General features: G+C 41.2%; 1 protein-coding gene across 2 annotated transcripts; it reads right to left on the bottom strand.

Moving 5' to 3' along the window:
• Nucleotides 1-4,468: 4,468 nt before the first annotated feature.
• On the bottom strand, nt 4,469-15,341 carry POMK (protein O-mannose kinase). Of its 2 annotated transcripts, none has more exons than XM_020969621.2 (3): nt 14,825-15,341; nt 6,278-6,586; nt 4,469-5,310 (listed from the first exon to the last, which is right to left on the bottom strand). In XM_020969621.2, exons 2-3 carry the CDS (start codon nt 6,578-6,580, stop codon nt 4,588-4,590), a joined length of 1,026 nt encoding a protein of 341 aa, XP_020825280.1. In that variant the 5' UTR covers nt 6,581-6,586; nt 14,825-15,341; the 3' UTR covers nt 4,469-4,587. The 2 variants fall into 2 exon arrangements, with proteins under 2 accessions (XP_020825280.1, XP_020825281.1); XM_020969622.2 differs by having other exon boundaries at nt 14,922-15,341.
• Between the last annotated feature and the right edge of the window lie 2,385 nt (nt 15,342-17,726).

Genomic DNA, 17,726 nt, shown 5'->3' with positions numbered 1-17,726 from the left:
CTCAGACACTTACTATGTGACCTTGGGCAAGTCATTTAATCCCAATTGCCTAAAAAAAAAAATTCATTGCGTACTGGAAAAACACTAGATTTAGCAGTAGAGTACCTGAATGTAAAATCTCAGCTTTGCATGACATAATAGAGCACTGGGCTCAGTGTCAGGAAGACAAGTTCAAATTCTACCTCAAATATTTCCTAGCTTTGTGATGCCAGGTAAGTAACTTAACCTCTCTGGGCTTCATTTCTTCATCTAGGAAATGAAGATTAATAGCTCCTATCTCATAGTGATATTATGAGGATCAAATGAGATATGATATATACAGCTTTGCAAACCTTAAAGCCTGTATAAATGTTAGCTAATTATTACCACCATCATTGTCATCATTATCATTACCTGTGTCAGTTTGGGATCTCAGTTTTCTCATCATTAAAATGATCTCTATGGTTCTTTCCAGTTCTGAATCCTCTGGTCCTGTAGAGCGGTAAAACATTGACTTTCAGTGTCTTTCTGAAGACTGCTGGGTCACCTGGCTATCTGGAATCACTTAAAATCACAGATCACAGGGTCTCAAACTTAACACTGGAAAGCACCTTCAAGGCCATCTGGTCCAATCCCCTCATTTTACAGATGAGAAAATGAGGACCAGACCAGTTGAAGAGCTGGCACTTAAAACATAAGCAGTGTAAATGACTTCCCTACCGTCATGCTGGGAATAAGAAGTCGGGTTGGGGATTTGAAGACAGGCCCCACATACTTTTCATCATACTTTATATATGGCTTCTCCATTCTCAACCACCTCTGAACTACAGGTACCAAAGTCCTGGAGTGCACACATTTATATTAAAAAAGCAGCAATGAAAGAGGCAGGATTTCAATTTTCTGACAGTGCTTTAATAGTGAGACATCATTTTCCTCTTCTTAAGATCACATTTATGCATGACAGAAGACTTTATACTAGGAAGTCATGAATTTCTATTTCTGTACTTTAGGCAAAACATGAACTTTCTCATATGACTTAGTTGGTAATAGTTTCTTTGAAAAACCATTTCAAACCAGCTCAAAAGATTATAACAATTCACCTGGATTTCCTGGCCTGTGACCTTGGCAAACAGCCTGAAAGAAAAGTTTTCACCTGGACTCACAAAGGTCTTGGGAGAAGGAAGGGTTGAGAAGAGGAAAAAGTATCTCCTTTATTTGTAATATTTTAAAACTCACAAGTTAAAAGCTTGACAATTTTAGTTCAGTAGAAAAGCTTGAATGTTATGAAATAGAAAGCACTGACTTTATAGGGACAGAAACGACCAGGGGAAAATTACAGCACAAATACATTAAATTACATCCCACTCATAAAATCAAATAGAGACTCCTGAGGGCTATTCTGTCTAGAACTAAGTGGAATGGGCATATGACTGGTGGTGATGTTTTTGAAGACAAAATGTACACCTACATTCTTTTGGCAGGCACCTCCTCCTATCTACTGTGACCCAGGCAATCCATTGCATAGGATTTAAGTACTTGTCATAGGTGAGTGTCAGGTGAATGTCAAAGGGTCATAGCTTTGGAGCTAGAAGGTAATTTAAAGGTGTTGGAGCCCAACACCCTCATTTTACAGATGAAGTAACAGACAGTTAGAACCTACTCTTCCCTGAGACCCCTTCGCTTAGTCTTCATTTCAGCCCTGCTGCAGGGGAACAAAACTTGTATCAGTGCATTTCCAACTCTGCAGATCTCCATCTAGGAAGGCAGCTTAAACTAACTGATTAATGATCATTAATAGGAATAAGAATAACCATCCCATTCGATGAAAAAGAGGATGTGCCCATGGGAAAAGGATTCTTTAAAGGTTTTATTTAGTCAAGTCATGCGGACCATTCCATTTCTCCTGGTAAATAAGACAGTAACATTGACTTGTCATTCTTGTTGACTAGTCATAGCAGGTCATTTGGTATCAGGAAGACAGGTGTCACATTCAGAACCCAGCTCTAAGAGCAGTAGTCTTAGAAGCAAGATTTGGAGGCAGCATCTAAATCTATGGATTTAGTGTTAAAATATTTCCATTCCCTTCTACTTTGAAAAACTTACCAGCTTTTGGTAATAGTTCTGTTTTACTGACCAAGAAAGACAATGTTATGCTAGCCCTCTTAACAAATATATAAAAATTGTAACATATATGTATATATATATATGTATATATATATATTATTATATATATATATATATATATATATACACAGAGAGAGAGAGTATATGTGAGAGAGCACAAGACCTATGTGTGATTTGATTAAATCATCCCAAGTGACAAGTGAACACACTCTGATAACTCCAACTTTATCACCATTAAATGAAAAGTATTGGAGAAAAACGTTCTTTTCATGATCTAATCCACAGGTTCCCAAAGTGGGTGATGACCACCCCCTGCGGGGCACTAGAACAATCCAGCGGGGTGGTAGTAGCCTCAGGTGCAATTGGGGGGCATTGAATAAAAATAAGAGGGCAGTAGAAACATAAGGAAAGAAGAGAAGATAAAGAAAATTTTGAAAAACCATTGGCACATGTTTCATCTCTTGTGTAACAGAGTTAAAGTTGTAGTGATTACATTATTTTCCAAACAAACACCAAAATGCAAGTTATAACCAATCAGTGGTCAAGTCCACTGACAGGTCTTAACAAGCAAGTATTGGCAAGCGAGAGTGTAGTGCATTGTCAAGAAGTCCAGTACACAAGGGCAGGAATATGCGTGTGTAATGACCTGTTTACAATATGATATTATATGGTTACATGATGCAATATTATGTCATCAAAATTTCAATGCAGGAAAAACCCCCAAATTTACAATAAATTATTCAATTTAAGATGTGTCATTTTAAAAAATATTTTTATATTTTCAATTTCAAAAAAACTGCTAAAGGTTTAAAGAAAGTAGATTTTCAGGGGGGCACTAAGTAATTTTTTTCTTTTAAAAGAGGGCAGCAGACCAAATAAGTTTGGGAACCTCTGATCTAGGCAATAAAAAACCAACCCTCTTCCACATAAACAGTTCTTATACTTCTACGACGCCTTCCTACTATGCAATGGATGCTGACGCTTCAGTGGGAATTACCTCAGGAGTAATCTGTTTACTTTAGTCTTTGGGGGACAATGCAAGGACAGGTGTCCAAATGTCCTATGAAAGACCTTCTCATTATCTTGAGGCTTAGGGTGAAAACTGCTATTTCTCTATACCTGGTTTCACTTAAGAGTGAGAATATCAAAATGGCTTTGGTTCCATTCCTGTGGCAGGGTATCAGCTAGGTCTTTGGACTAATATCACACAGAGCACTCCAAAACTCCAATGTGAATACCTCCTCCACTAATGCAGATCTCAATCCATCCATGGATGTCCATCTTGTATGGCTCTTATCTGTGTCCTCCCATAAAGTCTCCATAGGGAGGGAGACACAGGATATGGTGGGGGCCTTCATCTTATTCAATTAACATCCCAAGAATACTAATGGAGCACATGAACTGTCTGTCCACCATCACTCGCCTCTTGCTCTCAACCATCTTATTTTTCAATTATACACAGGGAATACCAATGAATAACTTAACATTAATAGATGGTATAAAAATTGTGTGCCTCATCAAAACTTTTGCCTCCTTTTTCTGACAGAAGAAAAAGGGAGGGGGCCAGGTGGGAGAGAAGGCCATTTTATCTCTTAATCCATTCATGAATTGCCATTGCCCCTTCTCTGCAGCTCCCTTCCCTCATCCTCCTCCCTAAATCATCACCTAACAACCAACATGCTATGATGGGAATGAATTTATCTGCTAAGTTTGTCCTTTAAGTATACAAACACACAGAGCCCACCTCTACATCCATTCTTGAGGCCTTTCTGACTTTGTAGGACCAATCAGAACATGCTATTTGGTGGCCTCCATTTTAAGAACACAGAGTGACTTCCACATCACGATGAGGTATGCAATTAAGTTAGTATGATTTTTATAAATTCAATTATAGTCAAGACCAAGTTATCTAAGACTCTTTGCCGCTCTGTTTTTGTTCCTTTAGTTGTCTACCTCTAAGGTATGGTATAAGCCCCTTGTCCTTCCCCTGGGGGATGATTTGAAAAAGGCATTGGAAGCTAGATTTAAAAAGGATCCAAAGGTCATAGATTTAAAAAAGGAAACAGACTTTATAGAGGTCATCTTGGCCAACCCCCTCATTTTACAGATAAGGAATCTGAGGTCCAGAAGAGGTAACACGATTTTCCCAACTAATATCACAAATCTGCTAAGTGGTAGAACCAGAATTAGAAGCCTCAGGAAATCAGGGGCACTGACTTTAAATGCAGCATCATTTCCATGTCTTCTACACACATGTTTCTCCCCCCCCCCAATTTTACCATTTATCAGCTCAAAGGTTACGAGGAGATGACTGAAAGCAACCATCTGGGTGCAGCCGAAGAAAACCACAAGAAAGACAAAAAGGTCAGCTGAGAAAAGCAGCTTGTATTTTTCCATTAGATCATCAGGGCCCACCTCTCACTGATTAGTCTCGTTTTCACAACATTTCTCTTACCCCAGGCAAGACTGTGTCTCTAAGAGAATTTAAAACCTTCGGTAAGCGTCTAGGACCTCCTGGGCTGAAGGCCTTTCCTCTGGATTCTTCTTCTTACACGCCTGGTGGATCTCAAACAAATGGAATCTGACAACATCACTCCCTTCCACATGCCCCAAAAGGAAGCTGGTGACATCGGGTATTTTCCAGATGTCTGTCTTCTCATCATATGGTGGCATACGCTCATCATCAAACGGTGTTTCCTCTCCATAAGGCCACAGTTGCTCAGGGGCTACAAATTCTCCCACAAGTTCCCTGTGGCCGCATTTGATCAGGGTCCCATTACTCTTGTGGACAACAGGCAGGGCGTCCAGGTCATTTGCCACAATATGAAAATTGCTTGCCAACAGGTACTGAGAAAGCATTTTGTCTAAGTCATTTGAGTCACACATCACCAACGTACCCAGGGGACTGGTATGTAAATAGTTAATGATACTTACATAGTTAATTGCCAGTTTCAATCTGTGATGCCAGGTGTTCAGGCTTTGATATTTAGGGAGGTTTAATGTTTCTTCCAGAGTCTTCAAAGTACCCAAGGGATGATATTCGGTAAGAAGAGTGCCGTCATCTTCACAGCAGCCAATCAGCAAGACCACGTGTTCACTCTGTAAGGCCTTGAGCATCTTCACGCCGTGGAGGAAATCTTCTTTCATCTCTGGACTGGTGAGCTGGGAAAGAGCAACTTTCTGTTCCTTCCATTCGGAAAGGAAGACCTGAAACCGAGCAAAAAATGAACATCACACCTAAAACTTTTGTCCATGTGTAAGTAAGGTGGATTTTTGTTATTCTTTTTAAGGTAACGGGTTCCCCGGATCCACGGCCATAACAACCTCTAGTTCCCAGGCTCACGGCCTGTAAGCATCTCCACCACACTTGCACAGCATTATACAATGATAACTTAATATAAACATTTGTGCTGTGACTGCACAGTGAGATATAACGATGACATGATGTAAACTTATAAGGCTATTCCTGGCAAATTGCCTTCTTTGTCTATTACCCTATAAGTCAAGTGGACACTGGTCAGTAAGTGGAGATTTGGGAAACGCATAGGGAAATGCATGTGTGTCTGCCTCAACCAGCTCCCATCAAGGCTTGGGGGGATTTATGAATGTGTGTGCTTATCTCGACTGGCCCCCACCAAGATTCAGGGGAATCTGTAGGAGTTGTGCTCCTATATTCTCGCCAGCCCCTGCTAGAAGAGTAATTAGGGGAGCTGTAAGAGTTGGTGTTCCCATTATCAGCAACTCCTCTTGAGAAGACCAGAATAGAATAAAGTAAGCTAATTATTTAACCCCTCAATATGTTTCCCCTCCTGTCCGCCAGGATCAAGAGTAAACTTGCTAGAGAGAGTAGAAGAAAAGTTCCTGCTCCAACTCCTGTGATACATTACATTAATGAGCAGAGAAACATGCTCACCAGGGACGGAGGAGGCAATGGGACACAGAAATACCATTCATAAATTTCTAAGTGAGGCACAGAAGGCTGTAACTAAGTCTTGGTTAACCATTCCCTTGGAGGGCGATTCATTCAACAAATGTCTAGTAAGTACCTACTGTGTGGCACACCCCGTTGTGTGGGGTGCTGGGGATGATCAGAGAAAAATCAAACAGTTCCCTGCCCTCCGGAGTGGACATTCAAATTTGAAAATAACAGTCCCATTCTGAGAATGTAACTCACCCTTTTCACAGCTCCTTCCCCAACACGTTTCAGCTTCCTGACTGCTGTTCTCAGGGATTCACAGGATAGCCAAGGGGAACAATTTTTCATTTGTCCCATACGGAAGGTACCAAAGGGACATGGACGGGCCTCCACACCAGAGGGCAGAGGAGAAACAAAAACATGATCAAGGTAGAGATAGAGGAGGATGTTCATAAGGACCATGACAAGCAGCAGCAGCGCGGCTGGTGGGATGGGGATTTCTCTTTGGGAAGAACCTCTTTTACTCCCCTGCAGTTTCTTTTCCATGTTGCTATCTTCCATGCTTCCCTAAAAAACAAAAAAGAACCAAAAAATAGTAGTGTGGTCAACTTTGTATTGTTTCCCTATCATGACAGTACAGATTGAAAAGACTGCTTCATAGGCTTTAAGCTGCCACAGGATGCACTGTATTCAAATAAAAATTATACTGAGTTAGCATTTCTAGAGTTGCCTTAATGTCTGCAAAGCGCCTTACTTAGGTTATCTCATTTGGCCTTCACACACCCCTGTGGGGTAAGTGTTATATAATAATAACATATAACAGTAATTGAGATAATACTCAATTTTACACATGAAGAAACTGAGGCTGAGAGAGTTTAAGTGATTTGTCTGGGTCACCCTGTCATCGAGCCTCTGAAATTCAATTTGAACTTAGGTCTTTTTGACTCCCAAGAGTAGTCCTCTGGCCATCTGTCTGCTCTACTACATTGTCTCTCAAAATTAAACCTGTCATTCCAGCCTTCAAGAGGCTTAACAGCTAATATGGATATACATTCCTAGGAATGCGCTGAGAATATAGCTTCATCTGCCAAGATGGGTATGCAGAGCTCCAGTCCTTAGAGGTAATCTGAGGTAATCTGTTTATATATACCAAGTACCTATGGTAAACAAGATGGACAGCTAGGTGGCACAGTGGATACAGTGCAGGGCCTGGAGGCAGGAAGACTCATCGTCCTGAATTTACATCTGGCCTCAGATACTTACTAGCTGTGTGACCCTGGACAAGTCACTTAACCCTGTTTGCCTTAATTTCCTGATCTGTAAAATGATCTGGAGAAGGAAAGGGCTGACCACTCCATTATCTTTTGCCAAGAAAACCCCAAATGGGGTCACAAAGAGAAACTTGAATGAAGCATCTCAACAACAAAATGATCCTTTTATCCTACAGAAATGTAAACAATTACCTTTGTATCCTCAGCACCTGTACACAACACCTACTTAATAAATATTTGTGGAAGTAGTTTAATGCCCTGTTACTATTAACTAGGGTTATGTTTCTTTTCTTATTCGTTTTTCCTCCTAGTCAAAATATTCTGTTTCATCATATTTAATAAAATATTATAATATATAAATAAAACATTCTGTTCTGTCATATTAAATATATAAATAAACATAACTAAAATTAAATAAATAAAAAGATGTAAATAAAATATTCTGTTCTATTATATTAAATCAATCAAGAAGCATTCATGAAACACCTACAATGTGTCAGGTATTGTGCTGGGCTCTGGAATATAAAGACAAGAAATGAAACAATCCCTACTGGCAAGGAGCTTACATTCTACGAAGGAGATGAGTGTGCATATAACTATGTATAGGATTAATAAATATAAAGTTATTACGGACAAGATAATTCAGGAGGAAGGGAGGAAGCTAGCAGTTGGGGCATGGTCAAGTTAACCATAAACAGTACGGAAATTGAGTGCATTCTTTCATACACGATCTGTACACGGCCTTAATCACTACATGCAATTTTTCTTAGCACATTCCATCCAAAAGCAATCATTTCAATACATAATTTTTTCCCTGTCATTGGCCTCAGGGAAATCTATGCTTTCTTCTGCCAACAAAAAACCTGAGCATAGGATGGGAAAGGCTTCCCCAGTACATAAACGAGCCTGGTCACAAGCTAGGGTCACCCTAACCACTACATGGCTGCTGATCTGGTGAAGCCTCCAAAAGCAACATCTCCCAGCGATAACACTAAATATACACTCCAAAGACATTTTTTTAAAAAGGGGAAAGATTTATGTAAAAAGCACTTAGCACAGTTTCTGGTACATAGCAGGCATTACATATAAGTGCTTATTCCCTTCCCTCATTTATTAAGTCCCTAAGAAGTCTCAGGAACTAATGCCAAGCACTGGGGAAACAAAGAAAGGCAACCCCCCCCCCCAAAAAAACCCAACAGTCCCTGTTCTCAAGGAACTTACAGTCTAATGGGGGAGACAACACAGACACACAATTAGGTTCAAATAAGATAGATACAGGATAAAGTGGAGATAATCACAGAAAGAAGGCACTAAGATTAAGGAGGACTGATGAAGGCTTCTTGCAGAAGGTGAGACTTTTGGGAAGCCATGAGACAGAGATGAGGACAGAGAGGATTCTAGGCTAGTGACGATGCCCAGAGCCAGGAGATGGAGGGTCTTCAGTGAGGAGCGGCAAAGAGGCCAATGTCAGTGGATTGGGGAGAACATTTTTAAAAACTAACAGAACAGGTGGAAGTTCTGAGGGGAACACAAACAAACAGGACAGCTTTAAAACTAAGGAATTTCTCAAATGATTAAAAAAGAGGCAGGCTCTTGGGAGGAGGAAATCAGTCTCAAATGCAATCCCCCTCTTTTCTCTTCTTTGAATGTAGGAATGCCCATTATGGTAACTGGTATTTGGTAAGTACAGAATAACAAAAAACCTTTAAAAATTGTCTTAAAACAAAAGCCACGTCTCTTCATCACCTCTCTCAAGCACAGGGCCCCTTTGTTTAAGTTGCAAGGATATCCACACATCCTCAAACTCTTATTATGTAGTTTTAATCAACGTTCTAGGGTTGGAGGCCACATCTTTCACTTGCTTACAGTTGAACACAAGTAGGACTCAGAAAGACATGAAGGTGACTGCCTCTGGTCTTAGAACCTTGACCAATGCCATTTACTTCTAAAGCCCTGGTAGCCCTAGAATAAGTTCATTAGTATGGTTTGAGAGACCTAAAATGGTCTTCTACATCCTAAGAAGAGTACCAAAGTTCTTTATCCTTGAGTTTCTTTTCTTAATTGATAAATTTTGCTTAAACAAATCAGTCCCTACTTCAGTTTCCTGCTACCTTGCAAGCAACTGTAACCTCTACCAAGTTAAGGACAGGTTTCTGAATTTAGGCACTTTGCTCATTTGTCTAAGTCTACCCCACATCTATGACAGATGTTTGCTCCTGGGAGGCAATCCCAAACATTAGTCTCTTGTGTTCTGAAATTCCCATTCTCCTATTTCAAGGAGATTCGGATAAGGGGTCTATGGCCTGCTGGGTCACTACCCTCTCATACAGGGCCCGTACTGGGTCAGTCGAGCTTGTTTTCCTTAAAGACTCTCTTTGGATACTTGATAGATTTTATCAACTCTGGCGAGCTATCAGGGGTCATTTCTATTTTCACCCAACTTGAGTTTCCAAAATATTAGCATATCATTTGGAACTGTGCTCCAAAAGTCACTCAACAGTGATGCCATTACCAAGTCTATGCCCCTTAAAAAGCCCAAAGAAAGAGAAAAAGAACCCATATATAGAAAAAATATTTATAGTAACTCTTTTGTAGAGCAAAGAACTAGAAACTAAGAGGGGGCCCATGTGTAAACAAAGTGTAATATATGAAGATAACGGATTACTGTTACATTAGAAGTGGTGAAAGGGATGGGTTCAGAGAAACTTGGGAAGACTTGTATGAACTGATGTAGAGCAAAGTGAACAGAAACAAAAGAAAAATGTATACCACAAAAAACGATGTAAACAACTTGGTGTATAATGAAGTGCATACAATAAAAACAACAATGTAAACATCTTTGAAAAACTTAAGAATTCTGATGAAATGACCAACCATGATTCCAGGGGACCACTGATGAAGCTTGTTAACCACTTCCTGACACAAAGATAAAATATTCAAGACACAGAATAAGACATATGTCTTGTCATGGATGATGTGGTTATTTGTTTTGCTTACCTATGTATATTTGTTACAAAGGTTCTGTTTTTCTTTTCTTTTAAATCAGGGGAATGTAAAGGAGAAGAAAAATGCTTACTAATTAAAAAATAAAAATTTTAAAAATAACAATGCATCAAAAAAAGGTATCACTGATCCCATGAGCATGTTTTTGTTGCTGTTAAGTTGTTTCTCAGTCTTGTCTGACTCTTCATGACCTCATTTGGGGTTTTCTTGGCAAAGATACTGGAGTAGTTTGGCATTTCCTTCTCCAGCTTATTTTACAGATGAGGAACTGAGGCAAACAGGGTGAAGTGACTTGCCCAGGGTCACACTGCTAGTTAAGTGTCTGAGGTCCAATTTGAACTCAGGAAGTTGAGTCTTCCTGACTCCAGGTCCAACACTCTAACCACTGCACCACCTAGCTGTATTTTCTGTGGTTATTCACATCTTTCCTAAGTCTATTTCCTTTGGTTCAGTTTTCTTCTGTTTTATTTATTTTTTTTTAATTTTTAAAGAGAGCTGTGGAATTTGGCTTAGGAAATCCGGGATGGGGGTGGAGGGCAGTAACCTAAGGCTGCTGCCCCTTTAGCTACCTGTCCCCAGTAACATCTTTTCCTCCATTTAACTCCCCGCCCCTTAACAGCTTCCAATGAGCCACTTCTCCCACATCAGCCTAGCTAACCAAAGAGCTGGGGGTGCAGGGAATGACAACCAGCCCCTCTCAGCCCTGTGAATCAGGATGCTCCCCACCTGCAGGCAGGAGGCAACACCTGCTAAACCCAGTCCACCCTGTTGAGACTTGATAGGTGGGGCCATACTGGCCACCCTGGGCCCAGAGGATTGAGAGACCTCTTGGAACCTTGTTTCTAGTTGTTATGTTTCCCCCGGAGTGAGCCAAGTTCCCCTTGGGTGTGCTCAAGAAAGAGGAGTAGGGGAGGGAGGGAGAGATGCCATATATCCTGCAGTTATGCCTCGCTGGAGTAGCTGGACAGCTCCCTGAACTCCCACCCTTCTTTGTGAGTCCCCAAGTCAACATATTAAGCATTTTACAAACTGTATTTTAAATAAATATTTTAAAGTTGTAAAAAAAAAAAAGCATATGTACTATGGCTTAATCCCTCCACAGTTAGTCATCTCATCACCACCTGCAGTGGGATTCTCTCCAATTCCCTTACAGAGTTTGAGTTTTTTGTCGTGTTTTTTTTCCCACCCTCTTCTTGCTAAGTGGATAACACAACTGATAAGTCTTCACCGTTTGGCACATCCCAAAAGACACAGTTGGGCTCTTCCTGGCAACACTGTACAAAAAACAAGTCTTCAAGGTGCACTTCCTATGCAATGCTGTATTCATGTCATGCTGTACTCATGAGCATCTCCAAAGAGCCTCTTCATCCCATCTGTGGGCATTTGGCATAGGTCATTCCAGCAGTCTGTGCCAGGAAGGTTTTAAATTCTTCTTCCTCAGGTAGGGCCAGTCTCACTTTATAATTGTGGGCTCTTCTTAACAGGAACAGTGTCCTCTTCAGACGGGACCTCACCAGTACTTTGAATAAAGCTGGTAAACAACGAATGTTGTCAGAGGAATCCACGAGACCCATTGGTTTCTCCAAGACCTTGAACCCAAAAGACACACTATTGATGGTGAAGGAAGGAATTGATGGTGAACTGCCTTCTCTGAGCAGGTTTTTAAAAAATCTAAACGACTCATAAAATTCAAATGCAGTTTTCTTGAGCTAAGGAGCAAAGAGCACTAAGCTTTCCCAATACTTAGTGGAAAGTGGTGTCACATGAGACTTGGAAGAAAAGAACACAAACACCGGGGGGTTGGTTATTTGTGGAGAAGGTCACCAAACCTTTAAATGCATCTCAGTGATAAAGTCCATCCTTTGAGAGGTGGTAAATGATGAAGGAGATTTTTTTTTAAGCTTTCTGGCATTATACATATGAAGCCATGCCAAAACAAAACAAAACATACCTCCACGTTAGCCATGTTGCAAAAAAAAAGCAAGAAAAATAAAGAAATTTTAAAAAAATATGCTTCAATCTGCAAACAGAGTTCTGACGAAAGAGATACTGAGCAGGGAAAAGGGCTGGGAGTGCCCTTGGAGTTATTGACCCTGAAAGATAAGTTTTAGATTAGGGACCACGGACTGACTGTAGCACTGGAGGGAAGAAAAAAATCTAGTTGCTTCATACACATTTAAAGTTCATTCATGAAGCCCAGGGCAAGTATTTACGAAAAAAAACCATTAAATGATAATTTACACTAAAGTTTAAGAGCAGGCCATCTAATTTGGGGGTAGGAGGGGAAGTTATGGGGGAAACGTAGTATTATTACGAAGTCAAGACACAATTACATATAGTAATCATTGTATAGGTTGTCTCTACCTCAAAAAACAAAAGCTTCTTGATGGCAGCGGTTTTATTTTTTGTTTTTTATCACTAGCTACATGGCACAGTGGGTAGAGCACCAGGTCTTGAGGCAGAAGACCTGAGTTCAAATCCAGCTGTAGACATTTACTAACTGTATGACCCTAGGCAAGTCACTTAACATCTCTTTGCCTCAGTTTTCCCATTTGTAAAATGGGGATAATAATAGCACTTACACCTCACAGGGTTATTGTGAGGATCAAATAAGATAATTATAAAGAACTTGAGCTAAGGGGGCTATTAGCTAAGGTATATAAATGTTAGCTATTATTATGAGCTACTCATTAGCTGGCTAGCTTAGGGACATAATAGACACATAATAAATGCCTGTTGATTGAATTACATAAGCATTAAAAACAACATACTAAGATAATATTGTTTATATAACAAACTGATAAGAAACTTAGAAATAAATCCTACTGTTTGGGAGGTGGAGGGCTCTGGGTGTTGAATGCTCCCCATGTACCTGACAATGTAGATATGTATATTGGTTTGCTTAACTGTTCCTGGTTTTTTTTTTCTTCGCTACAAGGGAAAGCTCAAGGTAAAGGGGCAAGAGGATATATTAAAATAAATAAAATTGGGGGCAGCTAGGTGGTGAAGTAGACAGAGCACCAGCCCTGAAGTCAGGAGTACCTGAGGAGCACTGGCCCTGGATTCAAGAGGACCTGAGTTCAAGTCTGGCCTCAGACACATAACACTTACTAGCTATGTGACTCTGGGCAAGTCACTTAACCCCACTTTCCTCGAAAAACAAAAGTCTTTAAAAAAGAAATAAAATTGATTAAAAATAAAAAGCATAAAAACTTTCAAAAAAATGAATATTATTATGCTTACTATATTACAGCCTTATTTTAAATATTCTGGCATAGTATGGTGTAAACTGTAAGAGGGTGATTTCTTAACAAGTTGAAATGAATGAATTAAAAAGCATTTATTAAGTTCTTACTACTTGCCAAGTGCAGGGGATACAAATAGAAAAAACAGTCCCTGGCCACAAGGAGTTCAGATACTAATTAGAGGAAACCACATATAGAGAAGGAAGGTTCACCAGCTTCCTGAAGAGATTAAGATCACTAAACCCTATTTAAAAATAAAGTCTCTGACGAAGAATCTATGAGGAAAGGCACCCAAGTAAATCTAACCCTAAGCCATTTAGTAGAAACTGTTCTCTAACCTACATTTCCAGGGGCACCAGCTATTTACTCTCTCTCTTTCACACTCTGCAAACCAGCCAAACTAGCCCATTTCTCAGCACAGAGCCCAGCACTTAGTGCCTGGTAAATAGCAGGTGCTTAAGGTTTGTTGATTGATTGATTGATTGATTGATTCTCTCTGTTCCTCATACACAATTCTCCATTTCCAAACTCCATGCCTTTGCACTGGCCATCCTCGAAGTGTGGGATGCACTTCTTCCTTATCTCCCACTCAGAGAATCCCTGTCTTCCTCAGTTCAGGCAACACGTTCTGCATGAAGCTTCTCCGGACTCCCCCTTGATCTGCCGTTGCCTTCCCTCTCAAACTACTTAGTACTAAACTATGCATATGTTGGAGTTGACATTTGTGCTGTGTGTATATGTGTATAGATGTACACACAGCACAAATACAAATACCAATTGGTATTTATATGGCAATTATTTGTATTTATGTAGCAATTGATATACCAAATTATACACACACGTGCATATATGTATATGAGATAATAATTGTAAGGAACTTAGCACAGTGCCTGGAACATATATAAATGTAAGCTATTATTGGCCATCATCAGCTGATTAGCACAGCGGCACACAACAGGCACTTAATAAATGCTTGTTGATTAAATTATATAAGCATAAAACTAACATGCTAAGATAAGTCTGACATATTATAATAGATAATATAATATGCATTTATATTTCTATGTGCTTGTTTCTCTCCATTAGAATATAAGCGCCCTTCCAGCTCGAGAGATTGTTTCAGTCTTTGTACTTGTATCCCCTGAGCCCAGCCTGCGCCTGACACCTTGTGAAAGCGCTTTGATAAATTAGTAATTGATTGATGACTGACTCTCTCTTCCTCTCCCCTCCCCTGCCGACCCTTTCCCCGCCCATCTCCTCTAGTTCTCTCCACTCATGCGTCTCACCTGTCATTTCGGATCAAAGCGTTTTCACCAAGCAGGTAAAAAAATTAGGAGGAACGCCTCTCCCTCCCTCAAGGTAGCATCACAAACGCATATTAACCTCTCCGTTGCGCTCATCCCCAGGGAGCCAGAGCACTAGCAGATTAGGGGGAGCGCTGGGCGCGCGCTCTGCAAAGCGAGGCAGCCCGGCGCATCCCAGCGCAGCGCCCGCACAGCGGTGCCTGGTGCTGGGCCCCTGCAAAAAAGTGCTCCTGCTGCTGCCCCTGCTGCTGCTGCTGCTGACGCTGCCGCCGCCGCCGCCGATCCTGCAGCCACCACCTGACACGCAGCATCAACCCTGAGCCGCCTACTCTGAGTCTCCGCCTCTCCACCAAAAGTCAACCCTTCCCGATTTTAACCACCAGGCTATTTGGCTACGGAGGCACCCCCGTGCTCTCCGAATTCCAATTCGCCTGGAAATCTCCCTCAACCTTCCGGAAACTCCGGGCTTCCGGACACACTCTCACATCTTTGCAGATTACCCGGAAACCCTCCTCCATGTGACCTAACTTTTAGCTTGGACTGAAAACGCGAGGTCCCTCTACTGTCCTAAACTGGGTAGGCCGCCTCAAAACCAGCTGTTTTAAGTCCTAGGTTTTAATAGGAGACCCGGGGAATAGAGTATTACTTACAGTCCTCCTTCAGGGGTCTTGTGGTATGCAACGAAAATGAAAAAGGGAGCAAGGCCAGAATTTGACCCTATTTCTAGACCTCAATTCTAATTGAAATGCATTATTGATAGTAACAAAGTTGCTTTCATCTTAAACTGTTTCCTTTCTTACTCCTTCACTCATCTTTTGCACACTGAGAATGGACTCGCTCCTGATAATCTGGCAATTTCTGGCCACCCTTTCCAGCCGTGGTCGAATTTTCCACCTTACCCACTCTCCTCCCCTCACTGATACTGAGGAAGAGAATGAAAAGATTCCTTCCTCATCGCCACTTCCAGACTGGAGAGCTCCCTCTACCACCTTTACTCAGACACCTTCTCCTTTGAGGGTCATTCAACTGATATTTAGTATCCAATTGAGATTCTCGTAGCTATAATTCTACTGGCCCCTAGGACATTCTCCTTTTCAACTCCTCTCCTCCTCAATGCCTGCCTTCTTAGAAGGAGACCGTTACACGTATATTAATATTCCATCAAACGATCTACCTTCTCATTTTCCCTGACCTACTCCTCCACTCTCTCTCAGCCACACCAAGAGATAATCTGAAATTACTTTATCTGATCATAATCTTTTCTTATTCCATCCTTACCGCTGCCTTTCCACACCTAACCCTATTCTTTCACACCCTTAATCCTTCCATACTGCATTTCTTTGCCAGGTCATCACTCCTGCACTGGCTACACTCTCCTCCTTTCCCTATCTTCACATCTTTGGTGAACCAATTCAACCCTACACTATCCTCTTCTCTTTAGTCCCTTGTTCTCTTATCTGATTATTGATCACGCATCGTATGACCTTAGATTACTCCCGCCGTCCACCACCTTCACTCCAGTTCATATGATGTTAGATGGAGATAGAAAAAACCCACAAAACTATGCTAACTGTGTCCACTACAAATTTATTTAACTTAATCTCAACCGGGCCTTCACTGCCTCGGGGTAATTATTTTATACCTCCCTATTCAATTCACTGAGACAGTGAGGTGGCGCAGTGGATAGAGCACTGGGCTTAGAATCAGGAAAATTCATCTTAATGAATTCTAATCTGGCCTTAGAAACTAGCTGTGTGACCCTCAGCAGGTCACTTAAACCTCTTTTCCTCATCTGGAAAAGGAAATGACAAACCACTCCAGTATCTTTGCCAAGAAAACCTCAAAATGAGGTTTGAAATTGTTGTACCGAGAAATCAGCGAGTGAGATCCAGGCGTAATTTAAGATGTGGATTTATTAGCACGTGGCTGCAGGGGTATTTACATCCAAATCAAGCAGCCCCCATCAGGGGTTGAGCTAGGGTTTATATAGAAAAGAGCATGGGAAAGAAATGCGAGAAACATTGATGAGGTAATCCAAAGACGCAGGTGTCTTTGGGGGCTATGGATGGGAAAGTACAGGGAGTATACAGGACAGGGAGGGGGATGGATCTTTGAAGTCTGGCAAGAGGAAGAGTTCTTGGGCTGGTCAAGGACACCTCTCTCCCTCTGTCTTGATGAGAGAATGCTCTGCAACAAGGGAAAGCTTTCTCACAACACAGGAACTTGCTGAGGAATTGGGAGGCTTCCAGAGACATGATCTGAGGGCTGGGGCCTGAGCAGCCCAGCTCTGTGTAGCTGTACCAGGGAGAGAGATAAGGGTCACGCTGAGGCCCATGCATGAATAACTGCTAGGCACAGTGTCCTTGGGCTGGGGAGTGGTTGTTAGAGACAGTGTTTCTGAGACTAGGGAGAAATTGGGGCACAAGTACAAGCACAAGCACCTAAGCACCCCATTATTACGGATCAGAGATCACACAACCCAGACCAGGTGTCCTGGTCTCTGGTATAAACATAATTATCTAAAGCAATTATATTGCAAGCTTTCTTATCCATTTGTGTTGGAGGTACCAGCTATGCTGAGCTATGCGAGAGTATATTTCACTATTGTTTAGATTTAGGAGGAAAGAGGTCTGGGGCAAAATTAAGCACCAACTTTTGCTTTCCATGGCTTAAAGGACCCTACTACCTAAATGGCAAAATAATGTTCTATATTACAAAATGAAGAGTCTGAAATGACTGAACAACAAATTCAATTCACTATCCCACTCATTACAGCAGCTTTTCCAAACTTTTCATATCTTAAATCTCCCATGACTCCCTCTCCTCTCACCTCAGCTAAGAACCTCATTTAATATTTCATTGACAAAATTGAGGCCATTGACTG

This window comes from Phascolarctos cinereus, unplaced genomic scaffold, assembly GCF_003287225.1.
Source record: "Phascolarctos cinereus isolate Bilbo 61053 unplaced genomic scaffold, phaCin_HiC Scaffold_2;HRSCAF=192, whole genome shotgun sequence".
NCBI classification, from domain to species: Eukaryota; Metazoa; Chordata; class Mammalia; order Diprotodontia; family Phascolarctidae; genus Phascolarctos; species Phascolarctos cinereus.
Note: the sequence above shows the minus strand (reverse complement) of the source record. Positions and strands in the feature narration are given on the sequence as shown.